The sequence below is a fragment of the Psittacula echo genome, assembly GCF_963264785.1.
Source record: "Psittacula echo genome assembly, chromosome: 1".
Classification (NCBI taxonomy): Eukaryota; Metazoa; Chordata; class Aves; order Psittaciformes; family Psittacidae; genus Psittacula; species Psittacula echo.
The window spans coordinates 105131287-105149197 of NC_137735.1; the positions used below are offsets into that span (position 1 = coordinate 105131287).

Sequence of the window (17911 nt, forward strand, 5' to 3'; positions counted from 1 at the left end):
TGTTCTAAAGGTGAGGTTATGTGCTCAGGTAACCTGATATTTGACTATAACAAGCTAGGTAGTAGGTGAATGCAAACAAAAGCACGCTATCCTGGATGCTATGTTTGCCTGGGGTTTCGTCCCTTACTGTGAGAGTGGAAGGGGGTGATAAACAAAGAGTAAATCCATGAGCGTTTATTTACTGGACAAAAATGACAGGCTTGCACTTGACTGTTGATCTTCTGTGAAATATCTGTACCAAAGAAAGTCCCTGGTGGCTTCTAAAAATACTGTTCTTGGTATTTCAAGCCTATCTAATGATGAATAGTAACTCACTAAGATTTCTCTGGATTTACTTCCCCCCCTGCAGCATCCAGCATTCTGTGCTGAAAGCCAAATCACTGGAAGAAGAACTAGAAGAAGCAAAAAACAACCTGAACCTGTTGGAAGAGAAAAGACAACAGATTCTCTGGCAAAATAAACAGCTAGTAGGTGCTCTTATTTCTTGGCTTACATTGTACAGCATCTCATACTGTAAAAATCAGCAGTATGAGCACCTCTTTGCCAGTAGGTACTGGAAATTTTTGAGGGTGTTTTGAAATGTGACTTATTAGTTTTACAAAACCAGTGTAAAGTTTCTTTAAACTACTGTCAGTTGGAATTAATAAAACAATTAAAAGGGCCAGTCTTGCATATAATTATGCTTGAAGACAACAGCTCTTGTGCTGCCATCATGAAATTCACAAAACTTCTAAAATCAGTAGAGAAAAGAGATTTTGTTCAGATGTCCACATGACTTTTCCGAAACACCTTACGTTATTGCCAATGTCCATATGGGTTGGTAGATATGAGAAGGAGCTATGAGAAATCTTTCTGTTCTGGACTGGCAGACAGAAGCCAGGCAGCACACCTTGGTGTGTCTCAAAGAGCACAAGCTGCCTGCATGAAAGCATCTGTATTGAACACCAGGTGTCTGAATATCAAAGCCTGTCTTGATTGCAAGAGGTGTGAAGCAGTCTGGTAACAAGGGTGATGTGGCTGCAGCTTTGGCAGGTGTTTCCAGACACTGAAGTGTAGGCTCTCCAGAGAGCATATGTTTGCATTGCTGCCATGCATGTTGTTCACACTGCAGTGGCATCACTGTGTTTCGCTGTGTTGATGCAGCTGTAAATTGGTGCTCCACAGTGCTCTGTGCTGCTGATGGTGGGCAATTAGAAATAAAAAGGGCTTTCATGCCAAGCAAGAACACAAGAGGTTTTTTTGGTGCTTTCCTGCTGCAGTGTGTGTATATTATTGATCTGCTTTAATTTGAGATCACATGTATAATTCACCTTGTGAGAAGGAGGTGGGGTGGGAGAGAGAAATGTTATTAGAAGCTTTGTAGTTACGCTTGTAATTCCCTTAGGTACTGCTCCCTGTTCAGCGGAGGCACTGCCTGGGATACTGCTAGTCTGATATGAAAAAAGTGTAGTGTGGCATATAGGCTTTCTAGTTCTGTCTTTACTCAAGCATGAGTACAACTAGACTTCCTTTTTTTGGTCTTAACACCTCCTTCATATCACCTAGTGGTCTGAGTTTTACCCTGATTTGAAATGCTTGTGTCAAACCCTTCAGTGAAGGTTCATGAATTGGGTCAGCCTTTGCACTTCCTCTTTGACTGTGCTCTCTGAAGCAAAGGAATGCTGCACCACAGCTTCATGTTGGGCTCTGGATGCGTTTGTGGCCTGTTGCTCTCTGGCTTAGTTTGGCTTTGGACGTTGAACTTGACATGCTAAAAACAAAATACTTCTTTTTCTTTTAATAAACCTCACCAGGAAAAAGAAAATCAGTCTCTCATCATCAAAGTTACTTCTCTCCAGGAAGAGGTAAAATAAATCATGATTTTGTAAGTACGTGTTCTTGTCTAACTAAAAGTTCACGGTTAAGAAATTAATGTTTGTTAGACTTTGAAGCCTAACATGTTAATTAGGTTATCAAGGTATCTTTCATTTTACAAGGATGACTTATCATAAAACTCTGTGTCTTGAAGCTGCACTGTGCTTCAGACTTTCCATCTGCTGAGTAAGTACGGATATGAGGTTGGGGGAAGCATGGGGGACAGGGACAAACAGCTGCTTTTCCTCCTTTTTCAAAGCTTTTTTCAAAGATTTATAGGCAAATTAAAAATATTTCTGGTTAACACAGCTGTAAGTATTATAACTATATTGAAACAATCTCCACTGAACACTTTTTCACGTTCGCTTCTATTTCCCTCCTTTAAGATACAAAGGAGGAATCTTGTATAGAAATGTAACTCCAAAAACATTATGCAATGACTGAAGGTTCCACTTGCAGATAGATCCATTGGCACTGCTTAAGGACCTATGAGGCTTGTAGGGAATATACTGCTAATGGAGCTGTATCTCTTGGTTGGGTTTTTTTTTGATGTTTGGTGGGTTTTTTTTTTTTTTCCTTTTTTCTTTTCTTTTCCTGTTTGTCTGGGGTTTTCTTGTTTGGAGAAAAGCTATTCACTATTTTATTTTGTTAACGTAAATGTTTTATAAGCCAGTTTTTTTTATCAGGTAATCAAATGTTTTAATACTTGCTTATAGCCTGTGTCTTAGACTATTTAGGATGAAATAGAGAAACAAGTTAAATTATGTGTAGTAGTGAAAAGAGCACTTCATGGATTTGGGGATCTTATTACACAGACATGATAGTCATTGTTCTTTGCATGCTTACCATGCTCAAGATTGGTCTTTCTGAAAAGCTTGTAATTGCAAATAGCTATTAAACTGCATCTTCCCTAAAATAATCCCCATGCTACAGGCCTGAAAGCTTTTCCTTAGCTTTTTAGGTCTGCTTATAAATCGCATTTTGAAGTTTTTCTCTTTTAACAGTGCTGTAGAGAAATGAGGGGAAAAAGGAGCAGAAACAGTTTCAGTGATGCAAGCACATAGAATGCATGTGCATAAATACTGGTAGCGCTGTAGAGTAGGCAGCACCTTGGGGGTGGAGATGTCATTTTGCCTAGTTTCTTCAAGGAGAAACTGTCAATCAATTCAGCTGTGCCTGTGCACTCTATCTTGTTTAGAATATTAGGAACAGCATGGATACCGATGGACTTCAAAAGAAGATATTGGAGCTGTCTAAAAATGCAGCAGAACTTCAAGTAAGCATTTCAACTCTAGGAGGAACAGAAGGACAGCCTATAGATTACTTGTGTCTAGTGAGAAGAATTTCTAGTTCTGGAAGGCAGACAGCCCTGAATCTGTCTTTGTTAAAAAACTGCAGTGCAATCAGACAAAGTGACAGCTTTGACTAAGAAAGTTACTGTCTGGACATTAAAAACCGGGTTGATATAAACAGCCCACAGTTCCATTATTTCCTTTAAGGAAAGAATGTTTCCTTTTAGAAAACCTTTTCCCCACTATTTGAGAAAATGTTAGAAAGCTTTGCTTTGGCTGATCTTGCTGAAACTATTACCCTGAACACACAAGAGGAAAAAAAAATGGCTGTGAAAGCTGAGAAAACTTTCACTTTTAACTGGGAACAAGATTTGAACTTTGAAGAACACCATCCAAGGTACTCAAAGAACCCGATTTTTCTAAAATGGGAATGTTAATAACCTTTTTCCCTTTCAAGTCGAACACAGGAAGAGACTTGTGTTATAGTGCATACCAATGACAGGAAGTATTTTTGATCTTTTCATTCTTTAGATACAAGTGCATGTCTATGAGACCACTGTGGTGAATAAAGAGGCAAGCTTGATCCAGGTTAGTTGCTCTTACTTCATTATTGTCTTGACTGAAAATACTGATTATGTTATGTTTTGTGAAAAGGCAAGGCAATAGTCTTCACTGTGGCACTTTTATTTCTACTGTTATCACACTACAGAACCTGATCCTATAAATTGCTTCAAAGTAGGCGAGAACTGCTTTAGGACCTGGTTATGAGTCAGCATAATTAAAGGTTTCAGGATTTTGATTTTGTTTAAAAAAAGAAAAAAAATCACAACTTATTAAAACAAAACAAACTTGCAAACTTCAGAAAAACATACAGAAGCTTCTGAAGGTTACAGGCTACTTTTAACACCTGATGAAAGAACGTACCTGCAGAAGACCCTTTCCTTTGTGTTTTACTTTGATTGCTTAAATTTTGTGCCAAACTGATTTAGAGCCCAATGGAAAAGCAAATTTGTCCTTTCTCATTAGTGAGGTAGAATTACCTAGGTTTTGCTGAAAACCAAACATTTCTGGTGTTAGTTTTAAAATTGTATTTTCTATTAGAAAGCAAAGACATAAGCCTACGTAAGGGCATTGGAATTCTCTGGATTCATGAATTATGCAGAAAGCCTTCTAGGCTAATGGAATTTTTATTTAGCAGGACACGTTCTAAATCAGCAGATGAAACGTTTGACTATTGGGCTGTTTGTAAAAACCAGTTTTGCAGCTGAATTTAAAGAGTGACGACCTGACTTCAGTGTGATTCTGCCAATAATTTTGTATCAGAGTGTTTTTTAGGAGGGTTTTATTGAGTTTTTTTTTAACTGAAACAGCTTAAGGGCACAAAAGAATTAACTCTTTCTTTTTGGTATGTTTTTAAACAGCTTTCACTCCTCCCTCCTTGAATGATTCAAAACTTTTGTGGCCTTGTTAGTATCCTTGAATTTTAAAAAGGCTTTTCTAGTGTATTGACTAAATGGGAATTTTGAACACAGATTGCATGTTCTTGTAGGTAAAGCTGACCATTTTGTATAACCTTGAAGAAACTGGTATGGAAAACTGAGTTGTTTGGTTTAGGATCAGTGGTATTAGGGTTTACCTGTAAGCTAGAAAAAGCCCATAGTTTTTTATACAAAGGTAGATTGGATAGGATTGTTGGTTATCAAAAATTATTATGCCAACCTTTCTTTTCCAGGCCTGCAGAAGGTACATGAAGATAGATAATGCTTTGGGGTTGTCCTGGGTTCAGCAGTAGCAGTCATTTTTTTTCTCCTTCTTAGTAGCTTGTGCAGTGCTGTGGTTTTGACTTTTGGCCTAGCAACAGCGCTGATAACACTGATGTTTTTAGTTGCTGCTCAGTAATGTTTATTCTGACCGAGGACTTTGTGAGTCTCATGCTCTGTCAGGGAGGAGGGGAAGCCAGGAGGAAGCAGGGACAGGACACCTGACCCAAACTAGCCAAAGAGGTATTCCATACCACAGCACGTCATGCCCAGGATGTAAACGGGAGTTACCCAGAAGGTTCACTGCTGGGTGGGGGCAAGGTATTGGTCGACGGGTCGCAAGGTGTTATATTCTCTTCCCTTGTTATTTCCTTTATCATTATTATTATTGATGGTAGCAGTAGTGATTTGTGTTATACCTCAGTTACTGGACTGTTCTTATCTTTACTCGTGGGAGTTACATTCTTTCAATTCTCCCCCTCGTCCCTCTGGGAGTGGGGGGAGGAAAGGGGGGGAGTGAGTGAACGAGCTGTGTGGCTGGGTTTAAACCACGACACGGGTTTTTTGGCGTTTGTGTGTGTTTTTTTTTGTTTGCTGCTGTTTTGTTTTTTTTTGTTTTGTTTTGTTTTTTGGGGGGTTTATTATTATTATTATTTTTATTGGGGCTTGGTGTTTTTTTTTGTTTTGTTTTGTTTTAATTTTATTTTAAACCTTCAGCACCATACATCAGTTTTCTCTACCAAGGCTGGAAACTTCATTCTATAACCTTGCTTTTCCTGCTTAGCTTTCTGTGTATTTCATCTCTTTCAAAACCATCAACTATTTTTAAAAATAAAGAGTAGGAAGAACTGTAGATAAAAAGGGCGAGAGGACCAGAGCTCCTACTTGAAATTCCTGTACTTGTCTGTGCAATCTTCTATTGTAATGGCATTACATGAGTGAAGCTCATTGCTGGTTTGTGATGCTAAGAAAGCTACTACTTTTACTAACTCCTCTGTCTTACCGTGAGGGTTGATATATTCTCTATCAGCTCTTTCATTAGACAGTGTTTAATCTGGTGAGTGTTACGCCCTATGTCTTTAATCATGAAAACTAATGAGAATAAACTCTGAACATTGCAACCTGTTTTAAGGATCAGTTGGGATTAAACCTCTTGTTCATAGTCCAGTTTTTCAGCTAAACACAGAGTCCTTCCATTTAGCTTAAGAAGCTAATGCTGGTACAAAAACCAGGTAAGTAATAAAGCGTAGAAACTGGAAAGAGATTTTCTGTCTCCTTAATTTTAGGAGCTACATAGAAAAGGTCATTGAAGTGCATTGTTAGCCAGCATGCAAGGTAATTCACTGTATTCTTTAAAATTTGCAACCATTTTTATGTTATGTAATCAGACTGCTGCGCAAACCTAAACAGCACAGCTTACTGCTATGATGTAGGATTGAATATAGTATTATTCTGGTTACAATACATCATAGCTGTAAGTGTTACAAATGCACTTCAATGTGCTAGTTGTTGGGTTGTGTCATTTAAAGGTTTTTTTCTCCACAGAAAGAGCAGGACATCAAAGAACTGAAGTTAACCATTGTGGAGTGTTCTGCAATAATAGAGGTATGGGACCAAATTTAGTTTTTTATGAGAGGAGAAAGCAAAGGATATGCACGCTTATTCTGCATGACAAATTAATGCTCTAACCAGGTCTGATGTATGTTTTAGACTTTGCGGACAGAAAAGAATAAGCTACTGGAGAACATGCAACACATGCAGCAAGAGCTGATCTCGTGAGTATTGCAAACAAGCCCCAGGAAATGCAGTTTGTCAAAAGTCAAAAAGGGTGGATTTGTTTTATTTATTTATTTATTTATCTTTCTTGCTTCTTTTAGAAATGGGTTGAATTTTCCGTTGTTGTGCAAATTGAACAGCAATATTCCTGAAGGGACGAATTCACTGCACTGTGAACTGGAACTTGCTCAGTCTTCTGAGGTATGACTCAAATCTTTATTGAATATAATTCCAGCGTCTTGCATCAGTTGGCAAGAACAAAGCTCATTCCCTGTAGATCATTAGATAGCCTTGGAATTCAAAGTCATTAATCCTACTATGCAAGCATAGAATGTGAAGGTTACATTATTGTCCAAAGTACGTTGGAGAAAGTACAAAGAAAAACAGAGCACTTTGGAGATCTAAAAAAAATGGGATTTTAAAAGTTAATCTGGAAGAGCTAGAGCCATGCGTGTAGCTGGCAGACTTATAGGAGAAGACATGAGTTTTCAAATATATAAAGGCTATTATGCTGCAGGAAGTAACAGTCTGGTTTCTTCTTGTACTGCCTAGATGAGATATGAACAATGATTTTCAATTGCAGGAGGGGAAACTTCATTTTCCTTGAGATCTAATGTAGTGAAAAGGAAAATTGAGCATTAGAGTAATCACCTTGACAGGGTTGTAGAGTCTTCACCTAATTTATTCTTTAGGAACTCTGATAAGCATCTGCCTGTACGTACCATTCCCTTGCTCCTCAGCAGATACAATGGAGACTTATCTTTGGGGGGGCATCACTGCCCCAGTGAGGTCTGAATAGTAACTCAGGGGACGACAGGGGAGTCATCCCTCTGAGTCCGGCACAGGCTGACACAACCTTAGTGCTGCAGTTGAGCCTGTTGGTTTGGAGTTTTAGTGTCCCCTGTATCCTCTGCAGAACACCTGGCATGCGGTTTGGTGACTTCTGGGAACTATGCTTTTGATCAGACAAGCTTCACATAACACTGGAAATTTGGTCTCTAATTTATTGTTCTTGGAGCTTTCCAGCACTCTAATGGGGAAGAACCAATAAGAACCCCAAAAATGATTTATATGTACATTGTGGTTTCGGTTCAGATTTTTGTCTGAGCTATTCTGTGCCCATTTCCCTAAAGATATTCCACGGAGTCCCATTCTTCCTGAGAGTGCTGTCTTCCCTTCAAACGCAAGCTGTGTAGCAGAGCTGATATCCAATATATTCTATCACAGTGATTTTTCTTGTAAGACTTTCCCATGTTTTTGCATGTGAAGCATTTGCAAAGAGTTAGCATTTGCCACAGGAAAAGAAAAAAATCTACTAATAGACTAAAACTACAGGCCTGGAAAAGAGAGGTATACTTGGCTAAGCAGCTCCATTTCAAAAATAATGTACAATCCCCTACTACAGCTCCCCATAGCCACAGTGAGTCATTGTGTTTGTCTCTCAAATGTTGCAGTGAGACACAATTCCACCAAATCACCTGTAAAGCAAGTAATGGCTCTGCTTGTTCATTACTTGGTAAAGCCTCTTCTGAATGAAGATAACTAATTATCGACTTTCTCTTGCTTACTCCTGATGTGAAAATTTACATTGGATCACTCAGCAGCTTGGCTGGCTTGCTTTTTTCCTTTTAAATCCCCATGACATGAAAAGCTTTCGCAAGTTTCAGTAGCTCTGACCTTCTGGTAAATACAACACAAGGATACTTCAGGGAAGTCTAAATGTCACTGATGCTGGTTTGAAATAAGGAGATGTCAAAATAAACTAGCTGGCTCTTCCATCTCTTCAAAGATTACCAAGACTGAATGGACATCCCTGGATGAAACACTGGACCGTGAAGTGCTGGTTTTACTTCAGGGACCTGAATATGGGGGAGAAAAATTTAAGGCTGTCATGCGAAATCTGGTCAGTGGCAGAGCTCACGTGAATAAGGATATGCTCTTCTCTCGGCCTTTTAACTGAGATGTCTCCTAGCACTGATACTTGGATCATCCTTACTCCTTTTGAAAAATTAAGAATAGCAGCTTTGGGAGTGCAGGGAGGGGGTATATTCACTCTAACAGTGTCACTTGGCGCCTACGCTAACACTGTCACTTATAACCTGGGTAATTCTGGGCAGCGCTGTCAGACTAGTACTGGAAATGCCATGGTTTGGGGTTTGGTTGGTTGGTTTTTTTTGTTCTTGGTTGGTTGGTTGGTTGGTTTTGTGGGGGGAGGGGTGGTCGGTTTGGGGTTTTGTTTGATTTGATTTTTTGTTTTTCAGCAAGAGGAAGCCTCTGAAGCAGAGGAGCTGATAATGGCTTCTTTACAATGGGTAAAAGATTCTGATGTGAGCATGCAACATGCTTGGGAAAGAAAACTTGTGGTAAGCAACCGTTTCTCTAAAGCTATTTTATGAAATAGTTGGGCTGTGCAAAATCTTGAGGTGGGTATCTTACTGCTGCATGCTATGTATATTAATTACTTGAGATCGTAGCAGTACGTTTGGGGGCTGGAGATGGCTGTATGGAGAGAAATAGTCTTTTGTAACTTTTTTTGTGAGGAGGAGGAGGAAGGAGATGATTGCTTTTCACTTAAATACTGAGCTTTTCCTGACCTGTCTTGTGCAAGAGCTCACTTCGTTAAAACTATGCTTGAAGAAAGGGTAGATGAAGCAAGTCAATTTGAAGATGAAAATGAGGTCACATGGCAATGCTATACTGTGTGAATGATGAAGCTTGTTTGCCAACTACATGCTTCTCTGTGCCTTGAGCACCTATTTTCTACTGTGCTCTGAATCCGACTACAATAGTAGTTGGTTTTAGCACTGGGGAGGATAGAGGTGGCTTTATAACCAGACTTCCAAATCAAAACCTTCATAGCGTTTGCTTTCTTTTGAAAGGCAGAGAATTCTGTTTTTTCTGGACACACTGCACAGGAAAAGTTCCTACAAAACCATCTTTTACACCTTAATCTAATGTATTTTTACTTTTACTCATACTTCTCGTGAGGCTTCAAAGTAAAGGCTTTTGCTCAAGGCAACCAGCAAAAATAACTTCCCTATGTGATAGCAGCAGTCTGCGGGCACAGCTCAACTCTTTGTATTGTTCCCTCCTACCCTCTCGTGTAACAGCACAGGTTCTGAAATTTTCATCTCACAGGATGAAGCTTTTTCTCTAACCAGCCCCTTCTTGCTAATTTGTTGTTAGGAACACTGCTATGGAGAGCTCCACCAAGCTGTATATTAATGCTGTCTTTCAGCTCCTTAATAGATGCAAAAACTCAGTTCATCCTACTTGGGTAATAGCAGGTGGCATCACAGTATGTGCTGCTTTAAGCTGTTAGCTTTTAAGCAGAAACCTACACTTTTCCTCTAGTGCTGCAAAATGCTGTAGCTGGCCCTCTTTGTCTTCTCTGGGCAGGCATGAGCAGTCAGAGCCGTCCAGTCCTGCAGCCAGCTCTAAGTTTGGGGTTTTTTTTTTCCTTTTTTATGGAAGTCCTGAAAGCGTTCCTTTGGCGAAGGTGCAAGTGTCTCTGTTTCTTCACCCTGGTATGACTGGGTAGACTCTAGGAAACTTCCGGCTCCCGCCTTGCTGTAGCTCTTTGATCTCGACTAAAAACTTCCTCCTTCAAAGCTGTCACAGCTGAAAAACGCTTGTTAACTTACCATGCATGTTGGGATCGTATTCCTGTTAAACATGTGAAACTAACAACTTCTGGTGTGGGTGCTGGGGTTGATCATGGCCAATGAATACTATTCTGGCTCCTAGGTAGCAATGCATTTGAAAACTACATTAACAGAGGATCAAAGAACAAGATTCTTTAGAAATAAAAGGGCCCATCTTTCTGAGACTTGTAGGGATGGGAAGCGACTTCATGTCAAATATATTGTCTTCACCTAGCTAGATCAACACAGATGTATGGGAAATATGATAGATGGAGCTGAACAACAGTAGATCCAAAAAAGAAAAATTCAGAGTAGCTTCTTCTAACCTTAGAGTTTTTGTAGACAAATTAATTAAATCTTGGACTATATATTCCCACTTAAAGCCTAAACACTTCCCCACCATTTCCTGTGAAATATATTATGGACATGTTCTGCTGGGGTTTAACATTTTTAAGCATGTTTAAAGTATATTATTCATAGACTAAATTTTAAGTCTGTGTTTTTGTGCATATATACATATATTTAAGCATACACAGATGGTGCTGCTAAAAACTATTTCACCTTTCTCCTGCTGGAAGATAAGACTGTGTCATGTGCCCTGCTGAGCCTATGGCACTTACATGTCAAAGTCACGTTATTTCTAAGAGTGAGTGTTGCTTGCCTTGGCTGAGAAACTGGTCTTCAGGATGTGGACATTTGCATATGGTCACATTCCATGTCATCCTAGTAAACCTATCTAGCTCTGGCAGCTGGGTTTTTTTGTAGCATGACACTGGATGTGCTTTTTTTTTTGTTGTTTGAAGCTCACAAACAACTTTAGGCTCTAACATTATCTAGCAAGTAGATAATGTAGCCCATGTTCTAGAATTAATGTTTTCCCCTTTGAACTAATGTAAAGTCCCAGAATTAGGAACCTCATTTTTACCTGACCTTTGTTTGATTTTCATTAAGCATTCTTTATAATTCACTATTTTGCATGTTCTGTTGAACAAGGTCAGACAAAGAGGTCTGGATTTTTTGTTCTCAGTACTTTATACTGCAAGTTACTGTTTAGAGAAATGGAGAATTCTATGTTGCTAAACACCTCATTATTACTCTCTTCCCCTTTTTCTTCCTACTAATCAGAGGCAAAACTGAAAGCCCTTGTCACGTGGTCATCTCTTGGATATTTTTCATCTGCTAGATATATCCTCAAACTGAAATATGCATTTACCATTGTTTGGTTGGGTTTTATTTTGCTGTAATACAAACTCAATTTGGTGCTAGTGGGCTTAGTTGTACTTTGAGGAAATGGTCACAGAAGTCTAAATTATCCATTTTAGTGCTTACTGCAAGATAGTCATTATTAAAACTTCACTTATGAAATGCGTTTTCCGTTGCTGTATCTGTACATCTTGTGACAGAGTTTTTCTGGAGTAAGTTAAGACTGCCTCCTGTACCACGTAATCTTCTGCCATGATTATCATAAGTACTTATTAACTGTATATCTGTTTTACAAGGGACAATGAGGAAGAGAAGTATCTGTGCACCCTAGATCTACTTAGAAAGACAGGCTGAGAATAGCTTTTGATTTAAAGTAACCTTGTGAAAAAAGTGGGAGCCATTTGTCAAATTGATCATACTGAAGGTGTACGTTTTCTTGTGCAAACTTAGGCATTGCTCCATCTTAAAGTCTTAAAGTACTAAAACTTGGCAGGAGTCTAGCCTGTATATCCCCACGTCCCATCAGATTCAGGTGTCAGAGGGCACAGGTTTGACATCTAAGTAGCTTTGTTAAGGTATTAGACTGCAGAAAGCAGCTCTGTACAACACAAACACCCATTTCTCCTTTATAATTTTTTTTTGCTTATTAGCATGTATTTTTTCCATATCTCTCCCTGTTCCCCCACCCCCCACCCCAACCAGAAGTTGTCTGAGCAGATGACAAAATATTGTCAGTTATCCACCTTCTTTACTGCTGGTAGTGTTGGATGTAGGTGATGATATTAAATGGTGGAGCAAAGAAATCAATTCTTATCTCACCATGGTTCTGGTTTACTCCCTGGCTCTACTCCTCATTTAATCACATGGCAGTTCAGTTTCAAAATTCCACAGGTTCTCAAGCAAGAACTAGGAGAAAAAACACACCTTTGGATCCAGAAACTTCATCTCTTGGAAAAATACAAAGAATCCCTAGATAAGGATTTTATTCGAATGGCAGCCAACCTGAGGAGAACCAAGACAGAGCAACTTCACCTAAGGAAAGAGCTCTCTGCCAGGTACCCCTTCAAAGGAGCGTGTCTTTCTGTTTTCAGCTTGTTGTTGTTGTTTGCCTAGCCTTTTGGGGGTGGTGGGGGTGGTTTGGGGTTGGGTTTTTTTTGTCTCGTGGAACAAAGCTTACTGAATTCTGAAGACATTTCACAGAGGAAACTATCTGATGTTCTGGAGAGTTAATCTCATTCTAGCATAACATTTACACTACGTGGGAGTTAAGGTTTATGTATGAGCTAACACATGATCTTAGAGATGTCTTTGAAAACACCAGGGAGACTACAGGCTGAGCAGTTAAAGCAAGAGGGCACTGCCTATCTAGCAGGTGCCACCATTAAATAAACTGCTGGGGTTTGTGTGAAGTACAAGACCGGTAAAATATATTTCTGCAGGTGTTATTGTGTTGGGAGACAATTGCTAGGTCAGGCAATGTAGCATTTCAGTCTATTTAAGGGTATAGATTCAACAGTTATTAAATATGAAAACATAACCTTAAATTTTAGCTTATTGTCACATGGTTCCTGCTATGAGTTTTGATGTGACAAATATGACAGCAAAAGACAGCAGGGGTAAAACTGCCTGCCAGCCCTCTCCTCAGACATTCAAGAAAGTAGCTAGTCGGGGGTGTTTTGTTGTTTTGGTTTTGGGTTTTTTACTTGGCTTGGGGTTTGGGGGTTTTTTTTGTGAGGTGTTTGTGTATTTTTCCAGAACAAGTAATCTGAATTTTCTGTCCTTGTGGACAAGCTTATGCACCGTGTCAGCCTTCTGCTGTCCTACAGTAAACGTAACTTCTTACACACATGCCTTTACCTGGGTTTGGGTGTAAGCAGCTTCCTAGGGCTTTGCATCCCGGAGAGCTAACACGAAGCAGTCATACTACACTTCTGCCTGACTTACCTTCTGCTTAACGTTGTTAATGTAGACCTCCCACATGCTCTGCCTTCACTCAGGAAAGCGCTTATAAAAATACTGATAGCTTTATTTCTTAAAGCTGCTTTTCTGCTTCAAAACTGTTTGTGGTGATAGCAAGGAGAAAAAAAAAAACAAGTGAAGGTAAGTTGGAGAAGAAATGGGCCAAAGGTTTCGGCAATGGAAAAGAAGGGGTTCCTTGAAAGCCTTCATCTTTATACTGGTTCTGGTGGCATCTGCTTGCCAGCTCTTGCTCTTTGGGAATTCTCTGGATATTCCAGGAGCTGATACGCAGCTGGCTGGGCCTGGCACAGCAATTGCACTGTTCAGCAGGAGACAAACCAGGGAAAAGCTCTATCCCTTTCCTAATTCTGGAAGTGCTGTAGAAAAGCCTTATCTGTCTACTGGGTTGAATTGTGCTTAGAAAGAACTAGGTCCCTGGTGCTGCATCCTGAGGAACTGCAGTATGTAACAGCTGAATGTGGTTCTTGATGCGTGTCTTGACAACGAGCATGTGTCATCTCCCGGGCATGCCTGCTCTAAAATGTCAGTAACTGATTGTGGTTTGTGTGCTTCCACCCTGCAGGCAACGCGAGATAGAAACTGTCAAACAGTTACAAGAAGAAACTGCTGGCCAGGCAGAAGCCCTTGGTTTAGAGCTGCAAAAAGCTACTAAGCAGCTTGAGGATGCCAGCAAACAGGTAAGGGATGCTCTAGTTCCTTCTGCACAGGAAACAAACAGATACAAAAGGCTACGTACAATGCATCGCTGCCCTTTGGAAAGGAAATCGCATGTTCGGAATGCAGTGCCTCACTGCAAAAGTGGAACCAGCAGAGGAAGTAAAATTTGAGGGGGTGGTGACAACAGTTTGCTGATGAAAGAGGCAGCATTGCATATTTGTGGTGGCTTAAAAAAAAAAAGAAAAGAAAAAAAGCCCAAAAATAGCTTCCATACACAGTCCACCCCAGTGTAAAAATGCAGAAGTTCAGAGGGAGCTTTATCACTTCCTGAGAAAGAACAGATGCAGTTCAGTTTCATTTACATGAACTGTAGAGGCTCCTTGTGTTAGCCAGGCTGCTTTATTTCCTTTTTATTCCCTTCTTTTTTCTTAAATATTGGTTTCTGCTTAGGCGAAGGATCAAGTTGAAGCGTTTCACTTTGCTTGTAAGGAAGCTGCATCCTTGAAATGCAAGTTAGAGGAAGCCATTTCTGAGCAGCAAAAACTCAAGGATGTGAATGAAGCTTTAACAAGCACTTGCCAGTTGCTTCAAGAAAAGGTGGAAGACCAGAAAAGTGAGTAACTACTGGTGGTGTGCCAGCTTTCACTCTTGCATGGGCAAATCCTTTATGGCTTAGTTATGGCAAGGGGTAATAGGTCTGATCTGCAGGTCATCCGGTAAAATGCTCTCTGGAGTCTTTCTTTGTTTGTTTTTCTCTTTCTTTTTTTCCTTTCTCCTTTGACATCTGCAGCCATGGCGTCTGGGCTGAGAGTCAGGTGGGATCCCAGTGAGTGGGTGTTGGGCTGGACCAAAGCTGCAGAACCTCCTAACAAAATCTGCAATTCCAGGAGGAAAGGGTTAGTACTCCATGGGAGGCACCGGCACTCCTTTTTCAAAGGTGCTGTCCCCACACCTGAATATCCCACCTTATTCCAAACAAAATCGTACTTCTTTCCTTAGCTCCCTGTACCAAAAAGATCTGGTTTTGTTCTGCATTCTGCTTGGTTTTGCTTTCTATTTTTGAATAACTGCATGGTACTAGATTGCTCTCTTTAGTGGAAAGCAATCATGTCATTGCGTCATACACACACAACTTTTGCTACAGAACCATGGAAACTTCATATTACCTCTTGCTCACTTGCTGACATAAACACCCCAAAAGCTTGGGCAATTAGAGAACGCAGTAGTTTGATTCCAGCACATAGCTTTTTTTCTGCAAATTCGGGAGTGCATATCACTTGCTTACAGGAAAAAAAATTGACTGAATTAAGCCCATCTAAGGTTTGCATGCATTGTCCAGGGTAATGTGAATGATGCTCAACATATGTGCATTGTAAACAACTTTATGTGAAACTACAGTTTGCCTTGTAGGAAAAATTACATGAGACTCTATGTCTTGGCTCTAAGGCACAACTGTTATGCACTGATGGGCAGAGACAGCTCCAAACTGTGTTTGCTGACTTCTGACCAGTGTTTCGGCATTGTTCATGTGTGTGTGTTTGTGCTGCTTTCATGCTTACTGCTTCCTCCAAAGTGTGGAGTTGCTTCTTTTGTTTTAGCAAGAGTCATAACAATGGAAATAATGTGCCGATTTTCCAGCTCTGAATAGATAAAAATCTTATGCAAAGTGAGTTAGAGTCAACTATAAGAGGGAGAACCACTCTTTTCAGGCATGTGGAAGGGACTGGTTGGGGGGGGGGGGGGAGGAGGAATAGATAGCTTAAAACCCCTTAGACTCCCCCATAACACCACCACCCTGAAAATGGCTAAGACCCTGGCTTTATTCCAGGTAGTGTGTAGAAATCTCATTCTGTAAATAAATAGAAATAAAGTGGTAGATATGTAGAGAAATTGTGAAATGTTACAAAGAACAGGGATGGCAAACAGAGATGGGAGTGGGGGAGGACAGTACTTTATATTGGTTCCTCCAGAAAGCCGGACGAGTCTAGTGTCACTTCTGACCAAAGGCCTGAGCTGTGGTCTCTTTCTCACCAGCTTATCCACTCTGTTCCCCTACTTCCTCCCACCTGCATGGTAAGAGACAAGAAATTAGGGAACGTGTTGTCCACAGAAGCTACTACTTAACCTAAGTCAGCCTGGCACAGCTCCTTCTATTTCAGATGTCTAATCATGCCTTGCCACTAATTGCTACAGCCTTCATCCAGTGAAAAATCTGAACAAGATTGAAAGCTGCCTCAGCCAGGGCACTGAAGCAACAGTGCTAATGAAATCTCCTTTCACCACCACTCCACACATTAGTTAGCTGTGGTATAAAAGCCACAGCTTAATAGGCTTGAAAGCCACATATGATAGACTTATGTCATGGTAGAAGTCACCAGAGGGAGGCCCTGGCATTGCTAAACTTGAACAAAGAATGTTTCTAAGCATAACATAAAGCCTGTTGACTTTAAAACTTCTGTACAGGATATCAAATTGGAGGGAGAAATGCTTTTCTTCCAATAAGCTGTAATGGAATTGTCCATTTCACAGGGAACTGTGACACCTTTACTCTGACGATGTGAGGAAGCATTGCTCTCCCACTTATAGCCAGAGGAAAAGCAACGACAAGGAAGAGAAAGTGCCCGGTGTTTTCTGTAGGGTTGAACACTCAAAACAGAATGCACTTTTAAAATTCTCTTCCCTGTGAAAAATTGTTGTACATAAAACTAGACTGAAGCAAAGAACAATGCATTTGTGATAGGCAGTAGTCAGGTTTAAGATGCCAAAACATCCAACCACTTGTTATCAAATTATAAGGAACCCTGTAAGACTTGTAAATGTCTCTTCATAGCAACTGCTAATGCGCTGAGATGGGAACTGCTTCAAAGAAAACTCTGTGAATTGCTGTGTCAGGTATGATGCTTGTTTGGTGGGAGAGGAAAAGGTAGGCTTGCACAGGAGGTGCTCTGGTGGAAGGACCTCTGCAGCTGAGATGAACTGCAAATAGTTTGGCAGCATCTGATTTCTTCTCTTCTAACATGCACATAACCGAAAGCACATCATTATTTTCCTCCTTCAGCCTTTGGGGAGAAAAAATGGGCTAGAACTTACAGGTGTGGTGGTGGCCTTCACTGTAACAGTTATTGCTGATCATATCAAACAGGGCTGACGGAAATTTTCCCTGGTGCATTGATGTAATTTGATCCCCTCAATAAGCCCTCTCTTCTGCAGGCAATCTTAACAACCAAGTATTTAAAATCTCGTAATAAGATATTTTTCAGTATCCAGACGTTAGAATAGGCAATGGAACAGTTCCTACTTCTGTGCCCCTCTGAAAAATGTTGGAAATTATGTAACTCTGGAGTGCTTTGCTTTGAATAAAAATACTTTATTCAAGTTTGGAAGGGGGTGGAGGGGGAGATGTTGTGGGAAGACTTTTTTTCCCAACCAGCTCTAGTAAGGATTGCTACAGCTCAGGTTTTAACGGTCTGGATTTAACATAGAACAACAAGGTATTTATAAAGGCAAACAGAGGATCTTGAAATGTATCCTAGGCTGTAACAGCGGCATAAGAGCAGAAAGAAAACTGTGGACCAGCTGAATGCAAATAGAACCTGTATTTGTGCATAAAGGTCTGCAGAAATAAAGGCTGAAAGTAGCAAGGGGAAACTGCTTAATTTTCCCAACAGCTGAAATAGTTCGGTTAGAAAGATAAAATTTATTATATTCCTAATCAGTAGTAGTGTTATTCCTACTTTTTTTACCT

At 40.2% G+C, this 17911-nt stretch overlaps 1 protein-coding gene across 1 annotated transcript in view; it reads left to right on the top strand.

Annotated features, from left to right (window-relative positions):
* IRAG2 (inositol 1,4,5-triphosphate receptor associated 2) overlaps positions 1-17911 on the top strand; it is a gene marked incomplete at its 5' end in the record, with an annotated part of 39440 nt that overhangs the window by 4072 nt on the left and 17457 nt on the right. The window contains 13 exons of the mRNA XM_080637193.1: positions 350-467; positions 1794-1844; positions 3053-3130; positions 3678-3734; positions 6452-6511; positions 6617-6681; positions 6784-6883; positions 8472-8585; positions 8944-9045; positions 12421-12584; positions 14072-14186; positions 14617-14779; positions 16997-17058. Of these exons, the coding sequence (XP_080493319.1) occupies positions 350-467; positions 1794-1844; positions 3053-3130; positions 3678-3734; positions 6452-6511; positions 6617-6681; positions 6784-6883; positions 8472-8585; positions 8944-9045; positions 12421-12584; positions 14072-14186; positions 14617-14779; positions 16997-17058 (1249 nt within the window). The remainder of the gene's footprint in view (positions 1-349; positions 468-1793; positions 1845-3052; positions 3131-3677; positions 3735-6451; positions 6512-6616; positions 6682-6783; positions 6884-8471; positions 8586-8943; positions 9046-12420; positions 12585-14071; positions 14187-14616; positions 14780-16996; positions 17059-17911) is intronic.